The sequence below is a fragment of the Hemiscyllium ocellatum genome, chromosome 1, assembly GCF_020745735.1.
Source record: "Hemiscyllium ocellatum isolate sHemOce1 chromosome 1, sHemOce1.pat.X.cur, whole genome shotgun sequence".
Classification (NCBI taxonomy): domain Eukaryota; kingdom Metazoa; phylum Chordata; class Chondrichthyes; order Orectolobiformes; family Hemiscylliidae; genus Hemiscyllium; species Hemiscyllium ocellatum.
The window spans coordinates 99,410,507-99,434,043 of NC_083401.1; the positions used below are offsets into that span (position 1 = coordinate 99,410,507).

The 23,537-nt window shown below is 40.4% G+C and overlaps 1 protein-coding gene across 2 annotated transcripts in view; it reads right to left on the reverse strand.

The window, feature by feature from the left end:
* Nucleotides 1-23,537, reverse strand: part of gabrb1 (gamma-aminobutyric acid type A receptor subunit beta1) — a 279,986-nt gene that overhangs the window by 31,952 nt on the left and 224,497 nt on the right. The window contains exons 6-8 of one of the 2 annotated variants that reach the window (XM_060830997.1): nucleotides 17,155-17,292; nucleotides 13,119-13,271; nucleotides 8,783-9,004 (exon numbers count right to left, since the gene is read on the reverse strand). In XM_060830997.1, coding sequence (XP_060686980.1) covers nucleotides 8,783-9,004; nucleotides 13,119-13,271; nucleotides 17,155-17,292 — 513 coding nt within the window. Of the gene's footprint in view, nucleotides 1-8,756; nucleotides 9,005-13,118; nucleotides 13,272-17,154; nucleotides 17,293-23,537 lie in introns of both variants that reach the window. The other variant, XM_060830991.1, reaches the window with a different exon arrangement.

The window sequence follows — 23,537 nt, forward strand, 5'->3', positions numbered from 1 at the left end:
TCAATAACAATGCATCACATTAAAATGAAAATGCCTCATTGAGCTTGTACCAATATTAAATATGTAACTAGGCCCATCCCAAACTATGGTTTGTTACTCTTAAAGCACAGCTGGCATCAAGGTTGTAGCTAAAGACCCCCTGAGATCCTTGAGAAGGTGTCTTTTTACTGGTGATGACCTATTTGTAGGAACTATCTTGTTAGCCTTCTTAAGAAGTGAACAAGCACTGATCTGCCTAAATGGTGGAATGTGTCTTGATTCTTAACCTAGCTGTGTGGAAAAAATCAGATCAGCACACGCAGATGTGCAGTGGAGAGCTTTAATTGACAATTGTCAGACTTGAAGGATTCTTTCATCTGTGGGGAACAACCTGTTATTTAGGAGCAAAAATAGATTTCAGTCTTCAATGTGTTTGTGACTGAACGTTTTTCATATCCAGTAGCTATGGTGATCAAGAATGTGTGCACTTCGGAACATTATATTTTAGTCTGAAAAGGATTCCAACAGCTTTCACTGAAATAATATATTCTTAATTGGTAGAAAAACATTTGTCTAGCAAGTATTGACTGTCAGCAGACAATGCCTTTCATTTGTGACTAAGGACTACTATTCTGTAATTGTGAAATACATGAAGAATAAATAATAAAAGACTGTTGAAAGCAAAAATAACATATTTCAGAGTCTCTGCATGTGAGATACCCATCTTTAACAAATCCTCCTCCCTGCGTCTGTGTGGGTTTCATCTGTGTGCTCCGGTTTCTACCCACAGTCCAAAGGTGTGCATGTGAGATGAATTGGCCATGCTAAATTGCACATAGTGTTCAGGGATGTATAGGTTAGGTGCAGTAATCAGGGGTAAATGTAGAGGAATGGGTCTGGGTGGGTTACCCCTCCAGGGGGCAGGTGGATTTGTTGGGCTGAAGGGCCTGTTTCCACACCGTAGGGATTCAATGAAAAAAGCTAGCATCCAAGTAGGGATTCTGTGGAAATACAGAAGTTTGTATTTTCTTTCCTTTGCTGGGACAAGTGAGGATCCTTTCCATTGTTAAAGAGCACTATCCAGAAGTAAAATCATGTTCAATTACATCTATCAGCAGGCTTGATTAGGTAGACTGAGGCATAGCGGATTCTAGCAAAATCAATCTTAGCTTTTAAACAGTTGACCTACTTGAAGGAATTTAATTTTATCTTTTATAAAGCTTAGAAAAATATTGATTCAGCTACAGAGCAAGGAATAAAAATATTTGTTTCAAGATTCCATTCAACAATATCCATGTTTGTTCCATTTATTAAAATATAAAATGCAAACACAGCAATTCACTCAGTGAAGAAAAATTCCATTGTCTATGATTAATTTGGGTTTTTTTTCAAACTACTGCCTTGGGTTGAACCATCAAGAGCAATGGTTCTGATATATCGACAGACGACATGTATTCAGTAACTGCTGTGATGTTATTTCATAAGAATATTCATTAGTAGCAAAAACAACCATACACAGAATATCTGCATGAAAGTAAACATCATTCATACTTCACAGGATGAAAACAGCCGTAGGAAAGGTTTACATTCTGTAAATAGTCTTTTGGTAAAATGGAAACCAGAAGTAAGTAATTCTCAATTATTTTTCTGTCTGAGGATTTGAAAGACAAAAATAAATATGCTTAATGTATTTTTTTTACAGTTTTACCACAATTTTTAATGAGCCTTAAGCTGGTAAGTACTGCACTCTCTACTATCTATGTTCATTAAAAATTAAATGTGAATGAAAATACCCAGTATTTGTCCAGAAATATTACATTCTTCTTGCATTATTGTGCAAGTGATCATTTTATAGAAAGATTATACTTATCTCAATTGGATTAATTCAATGTTTGCTCAGTTGAAATTAGATTTCTTAAATTCAGAAACAAGACTAGGAATGTAAGTTAGTGTAAATGTTTGACGGACTGAGGAATATGGTCAATAATTGAAGTGTTTTAAGTTTGCCATAAATTTGGCTGCAGCTACTGTTTACAAACAATATGCAAAATTTTGGAAATCATTGAACATAGGTGGTTCCCAAACTGAAACCATGATCCTCATTTTGATAAATCAATGCGTCAGCAAACTGCAAGGGACTAGGAACTCATAAATTATTATTTATGGAAGGACTACAGCTATCTCTCACTATCTGAACATGCCACATACTCTTCCTATCAAAAATTACACCTCAATATTTTACAGACAGACTTCAAAGGAAGATCAATATTGGATTAGATGCAACGATTGCCAATGAGTTTTGAATGTATTTTATGTAAAGAAGTAAAAATATGCAGATATTTTAAAAAAATGTATGCTTTTATAGCCAGCAATAGCTAGAAATGGGTCAGCAGAGACACCAGTGCCTGGAGCGGGGATGCCAGCGACCAGTGGCCCAGTGCAGAGCAAGGCAGCAACCAATGGGTCAGACCAGGTGGAGGCCCCCCTGCGCTGGTCTACTACAGAGAGCCTTTGGAGACAAACTGTGAGGTTTGTCATTGTAACTTTGCTTCTTGTTTTTCTGCTCTCTGGTTATACTGTGTATAGCTGCAATGTAACTGTCTTTTTCGTTTCTCTAATCTGTAACTAAGGACTGTACCTTTGTGCCTAAGATGGCGCAGTAAATGGCAATTTATGAGCTTTTCACTGTAACTCATTTGAGTACATGTGACAATAAAGCTAATTCAATTCAATTTGAATATTTCAAAGGGAATCATCTGAACAATATTAGAAGTAATGTCTTTCGCCTCCTGTGGACAAAACATTCAGGAATATGTCTTAAATGATGTAAGGCTGCACTGAACAATGAACATTCACTTTGGAACATCACAGTTGATGTATCTTACTCTCTTACTTACCCTTGTTGTGAAATGTTTTAAAAACACCTCCATCATCCTCCCAATAGTTCTCTGACAAAGCTTTGCTTACAAATATTGTAAGTCTTGTACATCTTAGCAATAACCACATGGTCTTCCACTTGGAGGCTGACGTTAATTTTATATGAAACGTAAATTATTTTAAAAATGTAACAGCTGGAATTTTTTTTTGAGGAAAGCCATTTTTAATTGTAATTTAACTGCAGAACTATTGCATTTTGGTGGTTGTGTAGATTTTATCAGAACACCATAAATTGGTCTTATTTTGGAAAAAGCCATGAAGCACTATGGATGCAAATAGAATCAACAAATTGTAACTAAATGGCAAGATGCTATAGCAGTGACGACTAGAAAAACAGCTTAAAACAAGACATATGTACAAGCTTCACCTTGAACACTGAAAATTGTATAGCTTTACAAACGTACGATCGCAATGTCATTTCAGTATAATTAGAGTTATTGTATATGATTAGCGCAACTCCCAGTCTGTCATCAAACATGAAGTCATCCATGGAATTGTACACTGCCTCAACACTTACATCAGGACCAACCTGCCTTTAAAAGGTTACATAAAGATGCACTTTCCTAATATAATCTGCATTAACCCTTTGAGCACTGAAATACAATTAAATGGTCATTGGATAGGCATATGGACGAGAATGGTATAGTGCAGGTTAGATGGACTTCAGGCTTGTTTCACAGGTTGGTGCATCATCGAGGGACGAAGGGCCTTTACTGTGCTGTGATATTCTATGTTCTATATATAAATGGATTAACCAAATCTTGGTTAATGGCAGTAAGGCACATTTCATTAAGATAAAACACAACCAAGTAAATGTATAAAAGGCACTGTAAAAACCAAAATTAATAGATGTAATTACTTCTTTAGCTTGATGCTCTGAAAATGTACAATAAAAACAAGGCTGAAGCTTACATGGAAATGTCTTTCAATGACAAATTAATCTAAACTGCATTTTTGTTCTCTTGTTTTAGAATATCACAGACTCCATTTACAAGACAGCCAGTGGAAAACATGCTGGTAATTTTAACTCGCCTCACCTGACAGGAAATCATGGGGATCAGATGGATCACTGGTGTTCTGTTCCACCTAATGTCTTCATTGACTCCAACAGAGAAGAAAATCAGCTGGAGTGATAAAACAGCATTTTACTTAATCCAGTCAATCTGCTGATGGGTGGATTAAGTTTAAATTTCTTCATTTTACCTGTAATACGTTCAATCTTTTTAAATTCTTTGTTATTGGGGTATGGGTGTTGCTGGCAATGCCAGCATTTATTGCCTACTGCTAATTGCCTTTGAGATGGTGGTGGTGTCATCTTGAACCACTGCAGTCCATGTGGTGTAGGTACCTTGCTGCTGAGAGGCGAGAGAATTCCCGGGTTTGGATTCAGCAACCATGAAGAAACAGTGATATATTTTGAACTCAAGATGGTGCGTGCCTTGGAGGGGAATGTAAATGTGGTGGTATTCCCATGTATTAGCTGCACACTGTTCTCCCTCATTGCAGAGTTCATGAGTTTGGAACGTTCTGCTGAAGAAGCCTTGGTGAATTGCAACAGTGTACCTTTTAAAGGTATATACTGCTGCTGCTGGTGGATGGTGTCAATGTTTAATTTGGTGCATGGAGTGGCAATCAAGGTTGTTCTTCTGTTTTGCATAATATCAAGCATTTTGAGTATTTTGGAAAGCATTCATCCAGGCACTCCAGCAAATTCTTTACATTGTGCTTGTACACGATAGACATACTTCGGAGAGACAGAAGGTGGATAACAAATAGAGAGATTTTCTGCCTCTGCTCCCACAGCCACAGTATTTATGTAATTAGTTCAGATCAGTTTCTGACAATGCTGCTCCCCAAGATATTGATGGTGGCAGTTCAGCAATGGTAATGCCATTGAAAGAGAGAAATGGTGAAATTATGTTGTTGGAGGTGATCATTTAATGGCACTGATATTATGTAAATGTCACTTGCTATTTATCAGGCCAAACCTTAACATTGTCCAGGACTTGCTGTATAGAGGCATGAATTGCTTCAGTATCTAAAGAAGTCTAAATGGCACTGAACATGATAAAAACATTATCATATAGATGGTGACATCTATAAATTAGACTTTAGGCTGTATCAGTGAGTTCAACTTGCTCTCCATATCAAGTGGAATGAATTAAATTGCCTGAGGACTGACACGTGTGATGCAGGGGACCTCGGGAGAAGGTTGAGATGGATCATCCACTTGATACTTCTGAATGAAGATTCTTGTTAATATTTCAACTTTATCTTTTGCACCGATATGCTTGTTTCTGCCATCATTTAAGATGTCGATTATATTTGAGACCTTATCTTCTATCTGGTCTTTTAATTGTCCACTTCCATTGACAAATCTTCCTATGTGCCAAGTATGTCTCCAACCAACAAAGAGTTTTTCCACTTATTCCCATTAATTCTAGTTTTGCTAGGGATTCTTGATGTCAACTCAGTCAAAGTCAGCCTTGATGTCAAGGGCTGTAACTCTCTCATCATCTCTAGAATTCAACTCTTTTGTCCATGTTTGAACCAAGGCTATAATGAGGTCAGGAGCTGAGTGGCTCTAGCAGAACCCAAACTGAAAGCATTGTTGATGACATCTTCCATCACTTTACTGATGATCAAAGGTAGTCTGATGGATCGGTAATTGGTGTGGCAGCTTCCTGGCTGCCACAACACAGATAGATTGTCAACTTGGCCAAACAGCAAGGGATGCTGGGTACATTGGCCAAGTGAAAAATTGAAATCACAAAAGCCCACATACCAGAGTGCAAACACAGCAGCCAGTTGCTAATGACATTAGCATAATGTAATAGGCATCAGTTAGTCTGCACTGCCACCCCCAACAATTTATCCATTAAACTAAGGACAGCCTAGATAAAAGACACTAGGTCCTGCAACACAAACAAACTGACCATAGCATGCCATCTAAATGATTGAGTAAGCAAAAGTGAGGAGTGCAGATGTTGGAGATTAGAATTGAGAGTGTGGTGCTGGAAAAGCACACTAGGTTAGGCAGCATCCGAGAAGCAGGAGAGTCGATGTTTCAAGCAAAAGCCCTGAGCTCATTCATGATGAAGGGTTTTTGCCCAAAACATCAACTCTCTTGCTCCTGGGATGCTGCCTTACCTGTTGTGCTTTTCCAGCACCACTGTCTTGATCTAAATGATTGACTCTTGTTTCAAACTATTAAGTATATCTCCCTGATTGGTCAGAACTACAGAAATTTCCAGAAAACCATCTAAAAGGTATAAAAATAGGGTTCACCTGCTTAGTTCTCTCTTGGAACCTTTCTTGGAATTGTCTGAGGTCTTCTGAGGAGATCAGCATAGCAAGAGCAGAGACCAGCTGACCATCCAGAGGGAGAGAGAGGAAGAAAGCAACTTCACAGACCCCGAGCCAGAGTCACAGAGAGCGCAACTGTGTAAATTTACAATGACTCATTTATTAAAGATTATTGTAAATTTGTTCCTAATAAAGTGAGAATGTTTTGCTTTTGGTGCCGGCTTGAGCTTGTATTGATTTGATTGTTTCTATTGTGGGACACCAGGGCATATTCATTCATAACATTCTGGTTGAAGTTGTTTGCAACTTATTTAAAGAGGAACCAGACAACATTGTCCTTTTTGGATTTGTCCTGGTCTTCTGTATACAGGACATGCCTGGGCAATTTTCCATATTACTGGAGAGATGGCAGTATTATACTTATGCTAGCACAGTCTGGTTAGGGATACTGCCAGTTCTGGTGCACAAGTCTTCATCAATTTTGCTGCAATGTTGTCAGGGTCTATAAGTTTTGCACAAGGCAATGTCTTTAGTCATTTCTTGATATCATATTGAGTGAATCAAATTAGTTTACATTGACATGTGTGATCTTGGGGACGACAGGCGAGGGGAAGATGAATCATCCACTCTGCACTTCTGCCCATAGATTGTTGCAAATGCTTCAGCCTTTTCTTTGGTGCTGATGTACTGGGTTCTTCCAATATTGAAGATTGGGTGGCATAGTGGTTAGCACTGCTGCCTCACAGCACCAGAGACCTGGGTTCAATTCCCACCTCGGGCAACTCTGTGTGGAGCTTGCACGCTCTCCCCATGTCTGCGTGGGTTTCCTCCGGTTTCCTCCCACAATCCAAAGATGTGCAGGTTAGGTGACTTGGCCATACTAAATTGCCTTTAGTGTCAGGTGAAGGAGTAAATGGAGGGGAATGGGTTGGGTGGATTGTTCTTCAGAGGGTCAGTGTGGACTTGTTGGGCCAAAAGGCCTGTTTCCACTAATTAATCTAATCTAATATTATGGAGCCTCCTTCTCCAAAGAAAGAGTTGTTTCATCATTCATCATCCTTCACAACTGATGTGGCAGGACAGCAGACGTTAGATATGATCCACTGTTTGTGGAATCCCTTAGCTCTTTTCATTACTTGCTACTTATGCTGTTTGACATGCAGATAGTCCTGTGAAGTAATTTCACCAAGTTGACATCTAATTTTTAGATATGCAGCGTGCTACTTCTGGCGTGCCCTCTTGCACTCCATTGAATCTTCTGTTTTAGATCCTTTCCTTTCTATTATTAGATTTGTTTGACATTGTTTCAGTATCTCCTTGACTGCTTTTCAGACACTCATTACTTGTCATATGCTTTTCATCAATCCCCTCCAGCCTCTCTTTTTCTGAAACTGTAAACTTCAGTTCAATACTAGCTAGTGCTCCAGTCAAATTACTAATATTGACTGTCAAAATTAACAGCAATATTTGTTTTGGATTATGTAACCTTCTTCAAGAGGTCCCTCTAGTCTTAAAATATTTAGGTATATTCAAGGCAAGCAATACAAACAGATGGGTATGGTAGCATAATATAGATTCATAGAACCATACAGCATGGAAACAGACCCTTCGTTCCAAGCAGTACATGCCAACCATAATCCCAAACTAAATTAGTCCCACCTCTTTACGCGTGACCATATCCCTTCAAAAATTTCTTATTTATGATCTTATCCAAATGTCTTAAACATTGTATCTGTAATATATTGAGGCACTGCAGTATTCAGGCTTTTATGAAAATGAAAAAAGAGAACTGATTTACATTTCAGCAAAGATGGTCATCAATTAGATGCTACTGCGTTTTGAATCTGGTCATCTGTCAATCAGAAAATGTTATACAATCTGATCACTGATCAAGATGTAGTGTATATCATGCAGTTAATGTTTCAAGCCAATGTGTTGAAGACTTGAAAAATGGGTTGTACAACCCCTATTATTGTGCTAGCATTAGCAGTCTCACGGCATTAGAACACAAAAGAAAGAAATAATTGAAATTCAGTAAGTAAACAGTTTCAGCTGCTAAGTGGTAAGTTGTAGCTGCTGAACATATGAATTTCCAAATCTCGATATCAGAGCTGCCTTGGACAATAGAGTTGGATATTTAGACTGAGATAATAAAACTGCTTGTTGAAAATCTTTAATGTATTGATGACTTGATATATTGAATTCTGGTAAGTAAAATGTAAGTTCCATAAGGATAATCAATTCTGACCAGCTTGCATCAAAGAGAATGAGTTGACGATAGATTCATGTGTAATCCTAATGGATGAAAGAATATATAAAAATTTATAGGAAAGGTACTTGCTATGGGATATTTTACCATTTCCTCTTGTCAGTTTTGACCCTAACCAGACCTCACCCCAATTAAGAGCTGAAGAAACATGCTTAATAATGATTCTTCAAACTCTAAATTACAGCAGAGATAGGAAACAAATGTAAAATAAAGAGCTAATTTATTTTACCTCTCAGCCTTGCTTAGCAAGCCTAAATTTGTTTACCTGAGTTTTGTTGGTTCCAAGTCTGCTTTTCGTGTGGGGCTGTGTTGGTTTCTGAGTTGCTTTCTTCTGAAGCTGTGGTCCTCTTCCAAAGAATATGTAGTTGACAAAGGCATATTCCAATAAAGCCAGGAATACAAAGACAAAACAACCCATCAAGTAAATGTCAATAGCCTTAACATAGGGGATCTTGGGAAGGGTTTCCCTGAGGTGAGTGCTGATAGTTGTCATGGTAAGTACAGTTGTGATTCCTGTGAAATGTTGGGAAAAAAAATCAATAAGCAACTTGGAAGAAAATATCTACTTATATCTATTACATATTTAAAAAGTACGACATCTGCACACGAAAGCAACTGATATGGTAATTTTAAAATAAAACAAAAATCTCAAATTGCTTCACGGAAATATAATCTTTGTATCAGATGGAGATAGTAGAAGTGGTAGCCAAAAGCATAATAAAAGAAGTGGGTTTTAAAGAGGGTCTTAGAAAACAATAAGGGCTGAATAGGCAGAGATCTCAGATGGTCAAAGACATGATGACGTGAGGGGATAAAGATTGCATCAGCTGATTGTCAGAGGAACAGAGGTGGGAGATAACAGGATTGAAAGAGATTACAAGAAGGCTGAGGCCATTTCAGTGTGAGAGATTTTAACCAAAAGTTTGGAATTTGAAACTGCAGGGTTTGAAATGCCAGGAATGATGGATAGGCTGGATTTGGTTTGGGACTGAATAGAAGGGAGCAGAGTTTGGATAAGCTCAAATCTGCAAATGGTGCTGAATATATTTTTCTTCAGATGAGGGTATTACTGTCAAGGCCAGCACTCATTGGCCAGATACATTTGCCCTTAAGAAGGTGGTAGTGAGTCAACTGCTTTGTAGTTCATCTGGTATACACACACACACACACACACACACACACACACACACACATACATACACACAGACACACAACACAGATACATACACATACACACAGACAGACAGACACACACATGCACACACAGACACAGACACACACAGACACACAAACACACACAGACACACACACCACACACGTAGACACACACAGACACACACACACAGACACGCACACATAGTCACACACACAGGTGCACACACACACAGACATACACACAGATACACACACTCAGACACACACACAGATACACACACATACACATACACACACAGACACATACACACACAGACACACACACACACAGACACACACACAAACACACCACATACAGACACACGAAAGCACACATGCACACAGAGACACACACAGACACACATGCAAGCACACACGCACGCACACACAGACACACACACGTGCACACACACAGACACACACGCGCACACACACAGACGCACATACACACACCACACGCACACAGACACACAGACACGCGCACACAGACACGCGCACACAGACACGCGCACACAGACACACACACAAACACAGACACACAGAGACACACACATAGACACCCACACACAGATACACACACACGAACATACACACACACAGCACACACACCACGCCCACACACACACACACCACACAGGCGCACACACACAGACACACATGCACACAGACACACACAGTCACCCACAGACACACATGCACAGACGCACACATGCACACGCACATACACACGCATACACAGACACACACACCGTCACACACAGACACACACACCGTCACACACAGACACACATGCACACACAGACACAGATACACACAGAGGCACACACACATACACACACAGAACGCACACACAGACACACACACACACAGATGCACACACACACAGATACAGACACACAGACACCATGCACACACCACACACAGACACAGACACAGACACACAGACACCATGCACACACCACACACAGACACAGACACACACACACGCATACAGACACACACACACGCATACAGACACACACACACAGTCACCCACAGACGCACACATGCACATGCACACACACACGGACACACACATGCACACGCACATACACACGCACACACATAGACACACACAGACACGCACACACAGTCACATACAGACACACAGACACACACACGCACACAGACACACACACGCACGCTCACAGACACACACACACAGATGCACACAGACACACACACACACACACACACACACACACACACACACACACACACACACACACACACCTTTGCTGAGATTAAAGGTCCAAGATTTTGATTCTATGACAACGAAGGAATGGTGTGATAGTTCCAAGCCATTCTGGGGGACCTTGTCAATGGTGAGGTTCACATGCATCTGCTGATCCTGTTCTACTTGTGGGAAAAGCCATTGTTTGGAAGGTGCTGTCAGAACAACCTTGGAAAGTTGCTGCGGTACAGGGAGGCAATGGCCAAGTGATATTAATCCACAGACCCAGGCAATGTGATGGGAATTCCATTGACATCCTGCCTTGGCAGACTGTGAAATTTGAATTCAATAAAAATGTGGAATGTCTGATGATGACCATGAATCCATTGTCAATTGTCAGGAATATCCATCTGGTTCACAAATGTCATTTATGTAAGGAAACTGCCATCCTTACCTGGTCCTGTTGACATTTGACTCCAGACTCTACAGCAATATAGTTGACTCTTAACAACCCTCTGGGCAACTAGGGATGGGCAATAAACGCTGGCCTAACCAGCAATACACTCATTGGAAATGAGTAAATAAACAAAATTTTGTAAATGGTATACATTGCTGACACTCTGAACTAGTTATGGATGAAATGATTGTTTATGTTAATGAATGGCGTAGCAATCTAGTAAGTTTCTTAGTCCTGGATAGTGTGGAGCTTCTTGAGTGTTATTGGAGCTACACTCATCAAGACAAGTAGAGTATTCTATCACACTCCTGACTTGCAGTTGTAGACAATGGATAGGGTTTGGGGAGTCTGGAGGTATGTTACTTATTATAGCATTCTCAGCTTCTGACCTTCACTTGCAATTAAGATAATTTACATAACAGGTCCAGTTAAGTTTCTGGTCGAATAGTAAAGTATTTCATAATAGTATTGCCATTTAATGGCAAGAGAATTTAATCAGATTCTCTCTTTAAGGACAATGCCCAGCACTGTGTGGTCTGGCTGTTACTTGGACAATATTTTAGATGCCATTGGATTAGTCAAAACTAAAGGTGACAAATGCGTGACTAATTGAATTTTGACTTGATATGGGTAGTATTACAGTTTCTGTGATGAAGGAGATATGGGGTTGAAAGTGGGAACCTCATAAGCCACCAAGTTTGCAAAGAGTCTGGTTCAAACCGAGACAAAATGTCAGAGTTGGGGGAGGAGCTAGGATTAATTGCAACAATTTAAAGCATGCCGTGTGGGACGCTACATTTAGTTATGGGGAAATATGGCACAGCTAAGTTTGGATAGTGGACAATATATCTAACAACACAGAGGCAATGCCAATTTCAGAGAGATGTGGCAGATTCAAGCTGAGTGCCATCAGCTTCTATGTGGAAACTGATCCATTCTTTTTGGATCATGTCTGACTTGGTGGTAAGAGACTCACATCACTGCAGCAGATTGTAGGAGGAGGGAGCGGAAAGTGTAGCTCTTTTGGGATCCTCTGGTAGGCAGCAAGGTATGGCCAGGACTCAGGAGCCAACTTTCTATTTTGTGTATGCAAAATATCATAGTTGGTACACTGCCAATTTTGCCTTGCCCTTCAAACAAGCCCTGACACTTCAATCAACTTGACATCTCTGCTTCCAAAAGCCACCAAACTTTTGCTATTTTATTGGTATTAAGAATATTAACTAAACTTATGACTGAATACAAGGACAAAATATAGGACTTTAAATTAAGGTTGATCACAATCTATCAAACAAAATCCTATTCTCTGGAGGCGAAGATTGTTCCTGCTATGAAGACTCACCCTTTCCCACACTACTGAGACCAACATATGACAGCTTGTGATTGATACATCTCATCTCACTGGCCTTTCAGCTGAGTCACAAATGAGCTAATAAAATGGAAATTCCTAGTGTAGGCAGTCATTTAAATCACAGCACTGTGACGTATATTTCTACACTGGTTACATAACCTCCAGACTAATAACCCAGAGGGACCCTCTCCAACAGCTGTTTAAACCACTCACCCTCTATTGCAGTCCATTTAAAAGTATCCGAAGATTGCAATACCAGCTTCTGGTATTTTATGTGGCCCTCTAATTTGCCTCAATATTGCACCCTTGGGCTGGCCATCATGTTATGATCCCTATCACTGCACCCCACGTATATACTTTCATGTGTCATATCGCATGCACAGAACAGGTTTGCTGAAGGTTATTTAAGTACCTAATGCAACTCTTGCAGCAGAAGCATCATAATTGATCCAGAAGGACACCCAGGACAAAATTGTGATTAAAATTGAGGGCATGTATGTTTGCAAGATGAAATAGCCAATATTTCTTTTCAGTCGAAAACTCAGTGATAGTCTTGGATAAGAACCTAAAAATGAAACAAATAAATGATTCAAGACAAATGCTTTACTTTGCCCATTAACACAACACACCATTTGCTTTTGTACCGATGAAAGCTTTTGTTGACTCTACTCCATCACAGAGTTTTCATTAATCCTTCGTACCCATCCCCCCCCACCTTTTATATGCTCATAACATACTATGTTGCTCAGTACTGATGAAAGCTCATTGGCCTGAAACATTAGGTGGAATTTCCTAAGCCTATTTGGAGTTTTTAGAAAGATGGGCAGAGGGGAACTTAATTGGGCAGTTTCCCAACAGTGGGTTAGACTTTTGGTAAGTTCTCAGAACCTCTCAGGTCAATTGGGTTTCATGATCATCATTATTGAGAACCTGTTTACATTCATAAACATTGAATGAATACTAATGACCATTTTGTGAAGATCTGTAGCTCTGGAGCTGGTTGAATTCATTGTTGGTCTGCTTGTATTCACAGGCTCAAACCTGTTTGGCAAAAACAGGAAACACAGGTGATCAGAAACCTGTTCAATAGAAACCGTATTCATCTGGAGGTATTTGCTCTTTGTGACTGATGGCAAAATATTTTTTTCCTGACATCTTTTGGAATCACCTTTTACTTCTAAACTGTGTGTTAGGTTATTTATTGCGTTCAGTAAATAATAAATGTACACTTTGCTAATTTGAGGAAGTCTGATTTAATTGGTTCCTTTTAAAGCACAAGTTCATGTAGACTGGGAGAAAGGTATTCACAAAGGAAGGCATCCTTTTTAAATTAACCATATTGCAACCAACTGAGGTGGTGGGTGAATAAACAAAGGGATCTAAATCATCCCTGCTTACCTGGGAGCTTAATGGTTTGGGGTGTTCATCTGAAATCATAATAAATTGGGGAACTTCATCCAGAATTTGGTCATCATATTTGTCGTTGCAAATTGTTCTCCTAATTTAATCTACTGATGAAAGCTCATTGGCCTGAAACATTAGGTGGAATTTTCTAAGCCTATTTGGAGTTTTTAGAAGGATGGGCAGAGGGGAACTTAATTGGGCAGTTTCTCAACAGTGGGTTAGACTTTTGGTAAGTTCTCAGAACCTCTCAGGTCAAATAATAATCATGCACTCATTCAAGAAATGTCAGTACAAATGCAGATCAACTAGACCATTTACATTTTGGTGAAACTAAATAATACCCTTGCACAATAAAGCTATAATCAATTCACAGCCAAATAACACTCATCTAACACCTCTGCGTCTCTTTTCTTCCTAAATGTGTCCACGTAGAGTCATGGAATGTACAGCATGGAAATAGACCCTTCAGATCCCTTCAGAACCTTGAGGTTCCTCGCCCATACCGTCCAGATGTCCTAACCTAATCTAGTCCCATTTGTCAGCACTTAGCTCATATCCTTCTAAACCCTTCCTATTAGATTAGATTCCCAACAGTGCGGAAACAGGCCTTTTGGCCCAACCAGTCCACACCAACCCTCCGAAGAGTAATCCACTCAGACCCATTTCCCCTCTAATGCACCTAACACTATGGACAATTTAACATGGCCAATTCACCTGACCTTTACATCTTTGGACTGTGGAAGGAAACAGGAGCACCCGGAGGAAACCCACGCAGACACGGGGAGAATGTGCAAACTCCATACAGACAGTCGCCCGAGGCTAGAATCGAACCTGAGACCCTGGTGCTGTGAGGCAGCAGTGCTAACCACTGAGCCACCGTGCCCATCCAGATGCCTTTTAAATGCCTAGCTATGCCCTTCATGATTTTATAAACCTCGATAAGGTCTTGTTGCAGTAAACCGAATATTATTTTAAAAACATAAATCAGAATCATAAAGCAAATATTTCTATAGAAATGGTATCTTAGTTTCTGCCTGTATTCCTGATGAAGGGCATTTGCCTGAAACGTCAATTTTACTGCTCCTCGGACGCTGCCTGAAATGCTGTGTTTTTCCAGCACCACTAATCCAGAATCTTAGTTTAAATATCAAGCTTGGGAAACAAAGTCCTGTGTTCAATCAGTGAAAGGTATTTAAGCTACCATACTGGAAGAGGCATTTGCTATCTCACCTGAAACAGGCATTTAATTTACATATATACAGTCTTGCATTGCTTTAGTGGCCCTGAAGTAAATCAGTTGCTCAGTTTCTTCATACTGATCTGAGAAGCAGCCACTAACCATAAGAATGGAAGTATTTTAAAAAAAGAAATGTTCCTGTGAAGAAAGTTCAAAGGATGTGCAGCTGCTGACCTGGTATTGGCATTTTCTCCCTTTGACCTTCCATCTGCTTCTGTATTTAATGGTTGCCTCCCCACCCCTTTCAATGTGGCAGATGGTTATGTTGATAGGAACAGGTCTGGCTTAATATTATCGACATCGCTATCACCATCTTGACCTCTTTGAAGATTGCTTATGCCAGGGCAATGCAACTTTCCCTCCTTTTGTCAGGATTGTTGATATATTCACATATATTCTGGATCATTCCTTTTGCAAAAAGCAAAAGCATTTCACATTTAGCAAGCTTAAAAGAGGAAGACTGACCATTATCCGAAAGAATGATAATATTTTCTTTCTCTTTCACTTTCTTTATTCTGTTTCTATGGAGCGGGAAACAGGTCAGTCCTTTCTCAGTCAATCAAATTCTTTTTCAGAGACACGTATTTCAGTTAATATTCAAAAGGAACAAGAGGATGACACATTGTGCAATTGTGTTCAAATCGAATGAATTATGTTCCAACACATTAACAAAATGTTCCTGAAGCTGTTTTTGGAGCAGGTATTTCTCCTATTGTATATGGAGACAAAACAATGTCAAGGCATAGAGAACATTGGAAGATTAGGTGATGAGGATCGGACATCTGTAACTGAGTCTGCCTGACTTTATTTAATGTGCTGCACGCAGATGGCCTGTTAAACTCAAGCGCCAATCTATATCTTATTATCCTCCCATCTTATTTTTTTCCCCGAGGTTTTAGTTATGCATCTCAGTTTGTTCATCTAAATGCAATGAAAACATCTACATTTATTAATTACATTCACCTTAAAAGTTTACATTTAGAGGGCTTTTGTGACGCAGTAGTAGACTCCTACCTCTGGAGCCGAGGATGCCCAGGTTCAAATCCCACCTGCCCCAGATATGTGCTATGTCATATCTGAACACGTTGCTTAAAGTAACCTTTCGGGGTAGGCAATGGCCTAGTCATATTAACAGATCAATTAACCCAGGGTTTAATCCAGAGACCAGATAATGTTCTGTGGACTCAGGTTCAAATCCCACCACCCTGGATGTTGGTATTTGAATTCAATAATAATCTCGAAATAAGATTCGAATGATGACCATGAAACTATTGTTGATTGTCAGGAAAAACCCATCTGGTTCATTAATGTTCTTTAGGGAAGGAAATCTGCCATCCTTACATCTGCACTAGCCTCACAGCAATATGTTTAACAATTGCCTGCCCTCTGGGCAATTAGTGATGGGCACTAAATACTGGTCCAGCCAGTGACACCCACATCCATGAATGAATAAAAGAAAAACTAAAAGTGAGATAGCAACTATTTCTGCTGCAGGGGATTCTGGTGTTTAGAAGGAATGGATATCCCCCACACTCCTGGGTTCACACAATTATTTTGAAATAATATTTGTTTTTAGTTGGCAGCCGGTATTGAACAATGGATGGAGAAAATCTGAAACCTTCTCATCAAACACTGATTGCTCAAAGGTCCCAAAGGTGAATTGCTTTGCTCTACACTCATGCTAAGCCTGAAAAATGGGTCCAATCAGAGCATTTCCTATCCCTCTGTGTCTTTAACAACCACGAACCCCTGGAGTTCAGTAACATAAATGATTGATAGAGCCTCTATTTCCAGTTGAATGGCTTACCTGTAGCAAAAACTGCTCGCTTTGAAACCAGCTTGTGTTCGACAATGGAAAACTGCGGCAGTTCAATCTTCTCTACTCCTGTGACTGCATAGTTACCACCTGTCCACTGAAATTCAATGTCATCCGTTGTGTACCCATCTATAAAGTAAAGCCAAAAAATCAGTATGGAATTAAACTCTTTCTGCAGAGTCCAAGTGCTTTGTCAGTGCTTTGATAAATGAAAACCTCACTTTTCAAACATAACAATGAAATAAAAGCTACCATCAGTACTCCAGTCTTGCTTCACATTTCTAAAGGTTAACCATTCCTAATTGCTTTTTGCTATTTGTAGTATCCCTATGCACCTGCCAGCAGTCATTCTGTGTAAACTCTGGTAAGTGAAAACACGTGTTCTTTTCAGCACCTTGTCTCTGCAGACCTGGGTTAACCAGCAGAAGGCACTCATCACTTGCAGCTGAGTGAAGCAAAATGAAATTATTTCCAACATAACCTAAAATAATTTATAGTTCCTTCTGGGAATATACAAGGTCAAATGCCATATTGTAAGTATTTATGGAAAGATCTTATTGAACTGTGGCCTAATGAACCTTTGGATTTAATAAAAGGTTTACAAGCCTTAATAACTCATTCTCCTGCAACAAACACTTTGCTGTAATGTTTACTGCAGTGGCAATGCTGTCCCAGACCTTTACTGATGAAAATCTGGCACATCTCTAACTTTCTCTAAGTCTGATGAGAGTTTATCAATCTAAAATATTATTGGTGTTTTGTTCTCCACTGATTCACCCAGACTTACTGAATATTTTCACCATTCCCTTTTCATAATTTTAGATTTCTGGCATTTGAAGTATTTTGCTTTTTAGATAATTGCTGTACTATTTTTGGAATCAGACTGAGTATGATCTTCACTGTTTATTTGTTGCTCCCCTCTAATTGGCTTGGAGAAAGGTTTGTGGTGAACCACCTTCTTGAATCCCTGCACCCTTTTTGGTGTGAATATACCTGTCAGGAAGACCTGGTGACACTGGTGGAATGACAATATAAGTTCCAAGTCAGGATGCTTCAGGTCTTGCAGGGAAATGTACAGATCATGGTGTTTCTATGGATCTGTTGCCATTGTCCTTCTAGGTGATAGAATTTGTGGGAAGTATTGTTGAAGGGAACCTGACAAATTGCTGCTGTATATCTTGCATATGGCCCTCACTGCTTTTGCTTTGCACCAGTGGTGCAGGGTGATAACATTGAAATTAGTAGATGGAGTGCTTTGGATTGTATTGCATTTTCTGAGTGTTTCTGGAGCTGTACTCATCCAGGCAACTGAAGAGCATTTCATCACGCTGTAAGCTTATGTCTTGTGGATGGTTGAAAGACTTTTGAGGTTGAGAGTGAGGAGGTGAGTCACTAACCACAGAACTCCCAGCCTCTGAGCAACTCTTATAAGTACAGTACATGTATTATATAATATGTCAGGTCCAGTTCAGTTTCAGGTCAATGGTAACCCCCAAGTTTTAGTAGAGAAATTCAATTATTGTAATGCCACTGAATGTTAAGGGGAGATGATCAATGCCTGGCACTTATGCAGTAAAACAAAATCACTTTACACTTCTTAGCCCAAACATGCATGTAGTCAGTGTGTATTGATTGGTGTGTGATCTAAATATTCTTACCATATGATGGAGTGAAGATTGTTAAAAAAGCAACTGAAGATGGTTGAGCCTAGATATTTTATTGAGGAACTCCTGCAATATGTCCAAGGACAGAGGTGATTGGTTGTGGTTGTGGAAGCCATTCTCCTTTGAGGTAGGTATGTTTCTAACCAGCAGAAAGATTTTCCCCTCATTCCCATTTTTGTCAAATTTTCTAGGGGTCCGTGATGCCACACTCAGTCAAAAGCTATCTTGATGTTTAAGGTGGTCAGTCTCAACACATCTCTGGAATTCAGCTCTCTTGTCCATATTTGCAACAAACTTGGTTTGAGACAAAAAAAAACTGCAGATGTTGGAATCCAAAGTAGACAGGCAGGAGGCTGGAAGAACACAGCAAGCCAGGCAGCATCAAGAGGGAGAGAAGTCAATGTTTTGGGTGTAACCCTTCTTAAGGACTGGGGGTGGGAGCAAGGCAGCTGCAGATAAAGGAGGTGGCAGGGACAGGGTGCTGACGTGGGGATAGGTGAGCACAGGTAGAGGGTACGACCCTGGTTGGTCAATGGGAGGAATGAATCGGTTGGTGGCAGGGAACAGTAAAAGGGAAGGGGCGGGTTCGGATGAGAGTCGGGGATGGAAAGGGTGGTTATTTACGATTGGAGAACTCAATGTTAACCTCCCTTCCCATTCCCTGACTCTCATCCCACCCCCTCACTTTTCCTTCCACTGCTCTCTGCCACCAACCGGATTCATTCCTCCCATTGACCAACTAGGTCGTATCCTCTACCTGTCTGCACCCATCGCCACTTCAACACCCTGCCCCTGCCATCCCCTTTATCTGCAGCTCCCCCTACACCCACTCCCAGTCCTGAAGAAGGGTCACATCTGAAACGTCAACTTCTCCACCTCCGAATTCTGCCTGGCTTGCTGTGTTCTGCCAGCCTCCAGCCTGTCTACTACATATTTGAAACAAAGCTGTAATGTTGTCTGGATCTGTGGGGTTATGGCAGAACCAAAACTATGCATTGGTCTGCATGTTCTTGCTGAGTTAGTCCACCCCAGAGCACAGGGCTTCCCTATTACCACCAGCATGCTGTTATGGCTTGTAGCGTTTCTGTATGTGAAGTTTCATATCATGCATAGTGAGTGGAAATGCCTGATGGCTGGCATCTGCGATGCTGGGAAGTGTGGGAGGAGGGTGTCATGGATTTTGGATAATGATGTCTGCAAATTCCTCAGCCTTTACTTTACACAGACATGGTAAGATCTCTCTCATTGAGCACTATCAATCACAACTTCAGAAATTTCATCTGATCTGCCAGTTGATGAATAGCTTAGCTCTGTCTAGAGCATGATTCCTTAGCTGTCAGCATGCAGGAAATCCTATGTTGTTGCTTAATCAGGTTGGCAGGCTGCTTTTTTGGTTTGGAAAATGGTACTCCTGACACACTCTCCCATTCTTCTGATTGCATGAAGCGTGGTCTCCCAGTTCAATGTGAATATTAGAGTGATGGATATTCCAGCCCCTGAGATTACAGATTGTTATTGAATATAAATCTGCTGCTGTTAATTGTCCACAATGCTTCATGGGGGCCTAGTTTTGACCTTACAAATCTGCTTTCTATCTAATCCATTTCACAAGGTGGTAATGCTATACATTAGAATATAGGAACATAAGAATTCAGAGCAGGAGTAGGCAATTCAGCCCGTTGAGCCCATTCTGCCATTTAACATGATCATGGGTGATTTTATCCTGGTCTCAACTCCACTCTCCTGCCTGCTCCCCATAGCCCTTTCTCCCACTTTTCATCTGAAACATATCTATTTTTTTCTTGAATCTGTTGATTGATTCTGCTTCCACTCTATGACAGTGCATTCTGCAGATTCACAACTCTCTGAGAGACAGAGTTTGTTGCACCTCAGTTCTGAATCTACTTCTTCTCATATTATATCTTTGACCTCTTGTTGAAGACTGCCACACAAGGGGAATATCTGTTCAGCGTCCACCTTATCAATCTCCTTTAACATTTTATATCCCTCAATCAGGTCCTCCTCATCCATTCTTCTTAACTCCAGTGAGAATAGGCCTAAGCTATTCCACTGCTTCTTGTACAACAGCCCTTTCATCCCTGGAATCAATCTGGTGAACCTCCTCTGAACTGTCTCCAGTGCCATCATATCATTTCTCATATATGGAGACCCAAAAGTGGACACAATATTCCAGGTGTGGTCTCACTGATGCCTTATATGATGGTAAAAACACTTCTCTTACAATTCGATTCTTTTACAATAAATGCCAGGATTCCATTTACCTTTATTATTATATGCTGCATACTCACCTTTTGTGATTTATTCACAAAAATGCCCAGGTCCCTCTGCACTGATACACTTTGAATCTGCTTCCCATTTAAATAATAATTTGCCCTTTTATTTTTCCAGCCAAAATAGACAATCTCTCACTTATCCACATTAAACCCCATCTGCCAGCTTCTGGCCCATTCTCCAGGTCTATCAATATCCATCTGTAAACTCTTTATCTGCTCATCCTGCTTTCCACCTACTTTAGTATCAGCTGTGAACTTTGCTATGTTAAACTCTGCAACTCTTGCAGATAAATTATCAAGATTGTCAATAGTTTAGGTCCGAGAACTGAACCCTGCATCACCCCACTAGTTAGAATTCGCCATGCAGAGACGGACCCATTTATCCCAACGCTCTGATTTCTGACAGTCAGCCAATCCTCTATCCAAGCCAATACTGTACCCTTAAGACCTGGGATCTAATCTGCTGGATCAGTCTTTTATGTGGCACCTTGTCAAATGCCCCTTCTGGAAAGCTAGATATATCACATCTACTAGATTCACATTATCTACCTTGCTGGTTATAACCTCAAAGCACTCCATCAAGTTTGTCAAACATGCCCTTCATGAAATTATGCTGATAGTGGTGAATTAAGCTTTGTTTTTCTAAGTGTTCAGCCGACTGGTGAGGATGAGTTGAAGCAGGCTTTTCACGCATGTTGGTTCCTTCAGCACCAGATGCAGACCCAGACGAGCTGATTTGGCCTTTAGGACTCAGCAAGCTTGATCAGCAATCGTGGTATCTAGCTATTCTTGGTGTTGGACATTGAATTCCCTCACTGAGAATACATTCACTGCCCTTGCTATTCTCAGTCATTCTTCTATCTGATGTTCAACATGGAGGAACACTGATTCACCAGCTGGGGTGGAGCAATAAGGTGGCATGAGAGAAGGTGGTAATCAGGAAGAGGGTTATTTTCCTATGTTTGGGCTGATGCCATGGGAATTCATACAGCATGCAGTCAATGCTGAGGACTCACATAGCAAATCCGTCCTGATTACATGGCACTGTGCTATCTCTGGTGGGTCTGCTCTGCCTGTGGGACATGACATATGATTGATGGATAAATCTTATGGATAAAATTCCTTTTAGATCCAATGGTAATTTCATGCATTCTATTAAACTTTAAATAATTGCACTTTTCTGCCTTTCTGTCATATTATTGGTCTTACAACTTATAGTGGATAGTCTTAGCACAAATCCTTACGGTGTGAGTTCTTGTGCAGTGAAAGTGAAACTGTGATCAGCCAGTGTAACTGCAGACACTCTCTAACTGTCAGTGTGGTCATTTCCATTTCAATGTTGTCAAACCTGTTGATGGGACTTTTCATGAATAACTCCACAATATTAGCTGCAATCTGACCACACAATTACTTGGGTTTGTGTTTTCTCTGTCTTGTGCTTATTCACACTTAAAGGATGACAGCAAGTAAAAGGGATAGAGTCCCATTATATCAGATCTTCACAGATTGCATAACCTGGGAACTTCCTCAAACTGTGTCCTGCTTGATTTTCAATAAGAAACAGTTTTGAGTCCCAGTACATAGACACCTAACCAAAGCTTGCTATTAAATGGATACTACCAGGTCAGGCAGAGGATTTGAGAGAATATATTCATTTTAATTTGTACTCTTTTCAACTGGATGATTTCAGGGACTAGCAGCCTCCTCTCAGTACACAGGTGCAGGCATGAATGCCCACAGCTGCACTCCCATTCCCACCAAGGTTTGTATGCACATGCCTTTGCAAGCAGTGGCTCTCCATCTGGGTATGCACATGGCCTGAGGAAGAAGGAACTGTGGACAGTCGCTTCCTCACAATCACAGTGCACTAGAGTAACAATCCAGGAGCCTGGCACCAAACTCCTGTCTTGTGTATATTTATCCACTCAATCTCAGCACGAAAATAACAGCTAAATGCTGCAGATACTGAAAGTACAAAATGAAAGCAGAAGATGCTGGAGAAACCCAGCAGGTATGGCAGCATCCGTGGAGAAAGAAAAAGAGCATTAGAGTTTTGAGTCCAACACGACTCTTCTTTAGAACTGAAAAGGGCTGGAAAAAAACATTTGTTCTGCTGTCAATAGAGGGGAGGAGGAGCAAGCGGAACAGATTTTTAAGGTGCCCAGAGCAAAAGACAAAGGAGTGCTACTGGTGGTAAAGGAATGGTAGGGATGTAGAATAGGTATAAATGATATCTGTATAAAATGAGAAAATGGGTCCACTCTACCGAGAGCAAAATCAACAAGATCTAACCAAGACATGGTGAGGGTGGATTGGAAGTAAAATGGATGATAGATATCATGCTCTGAAGTTGTGAAGTTTAATATTGAATCTTGGAGTCTGTAAAATGATTAAGAGGAAAATCAGGTGTTGTCTT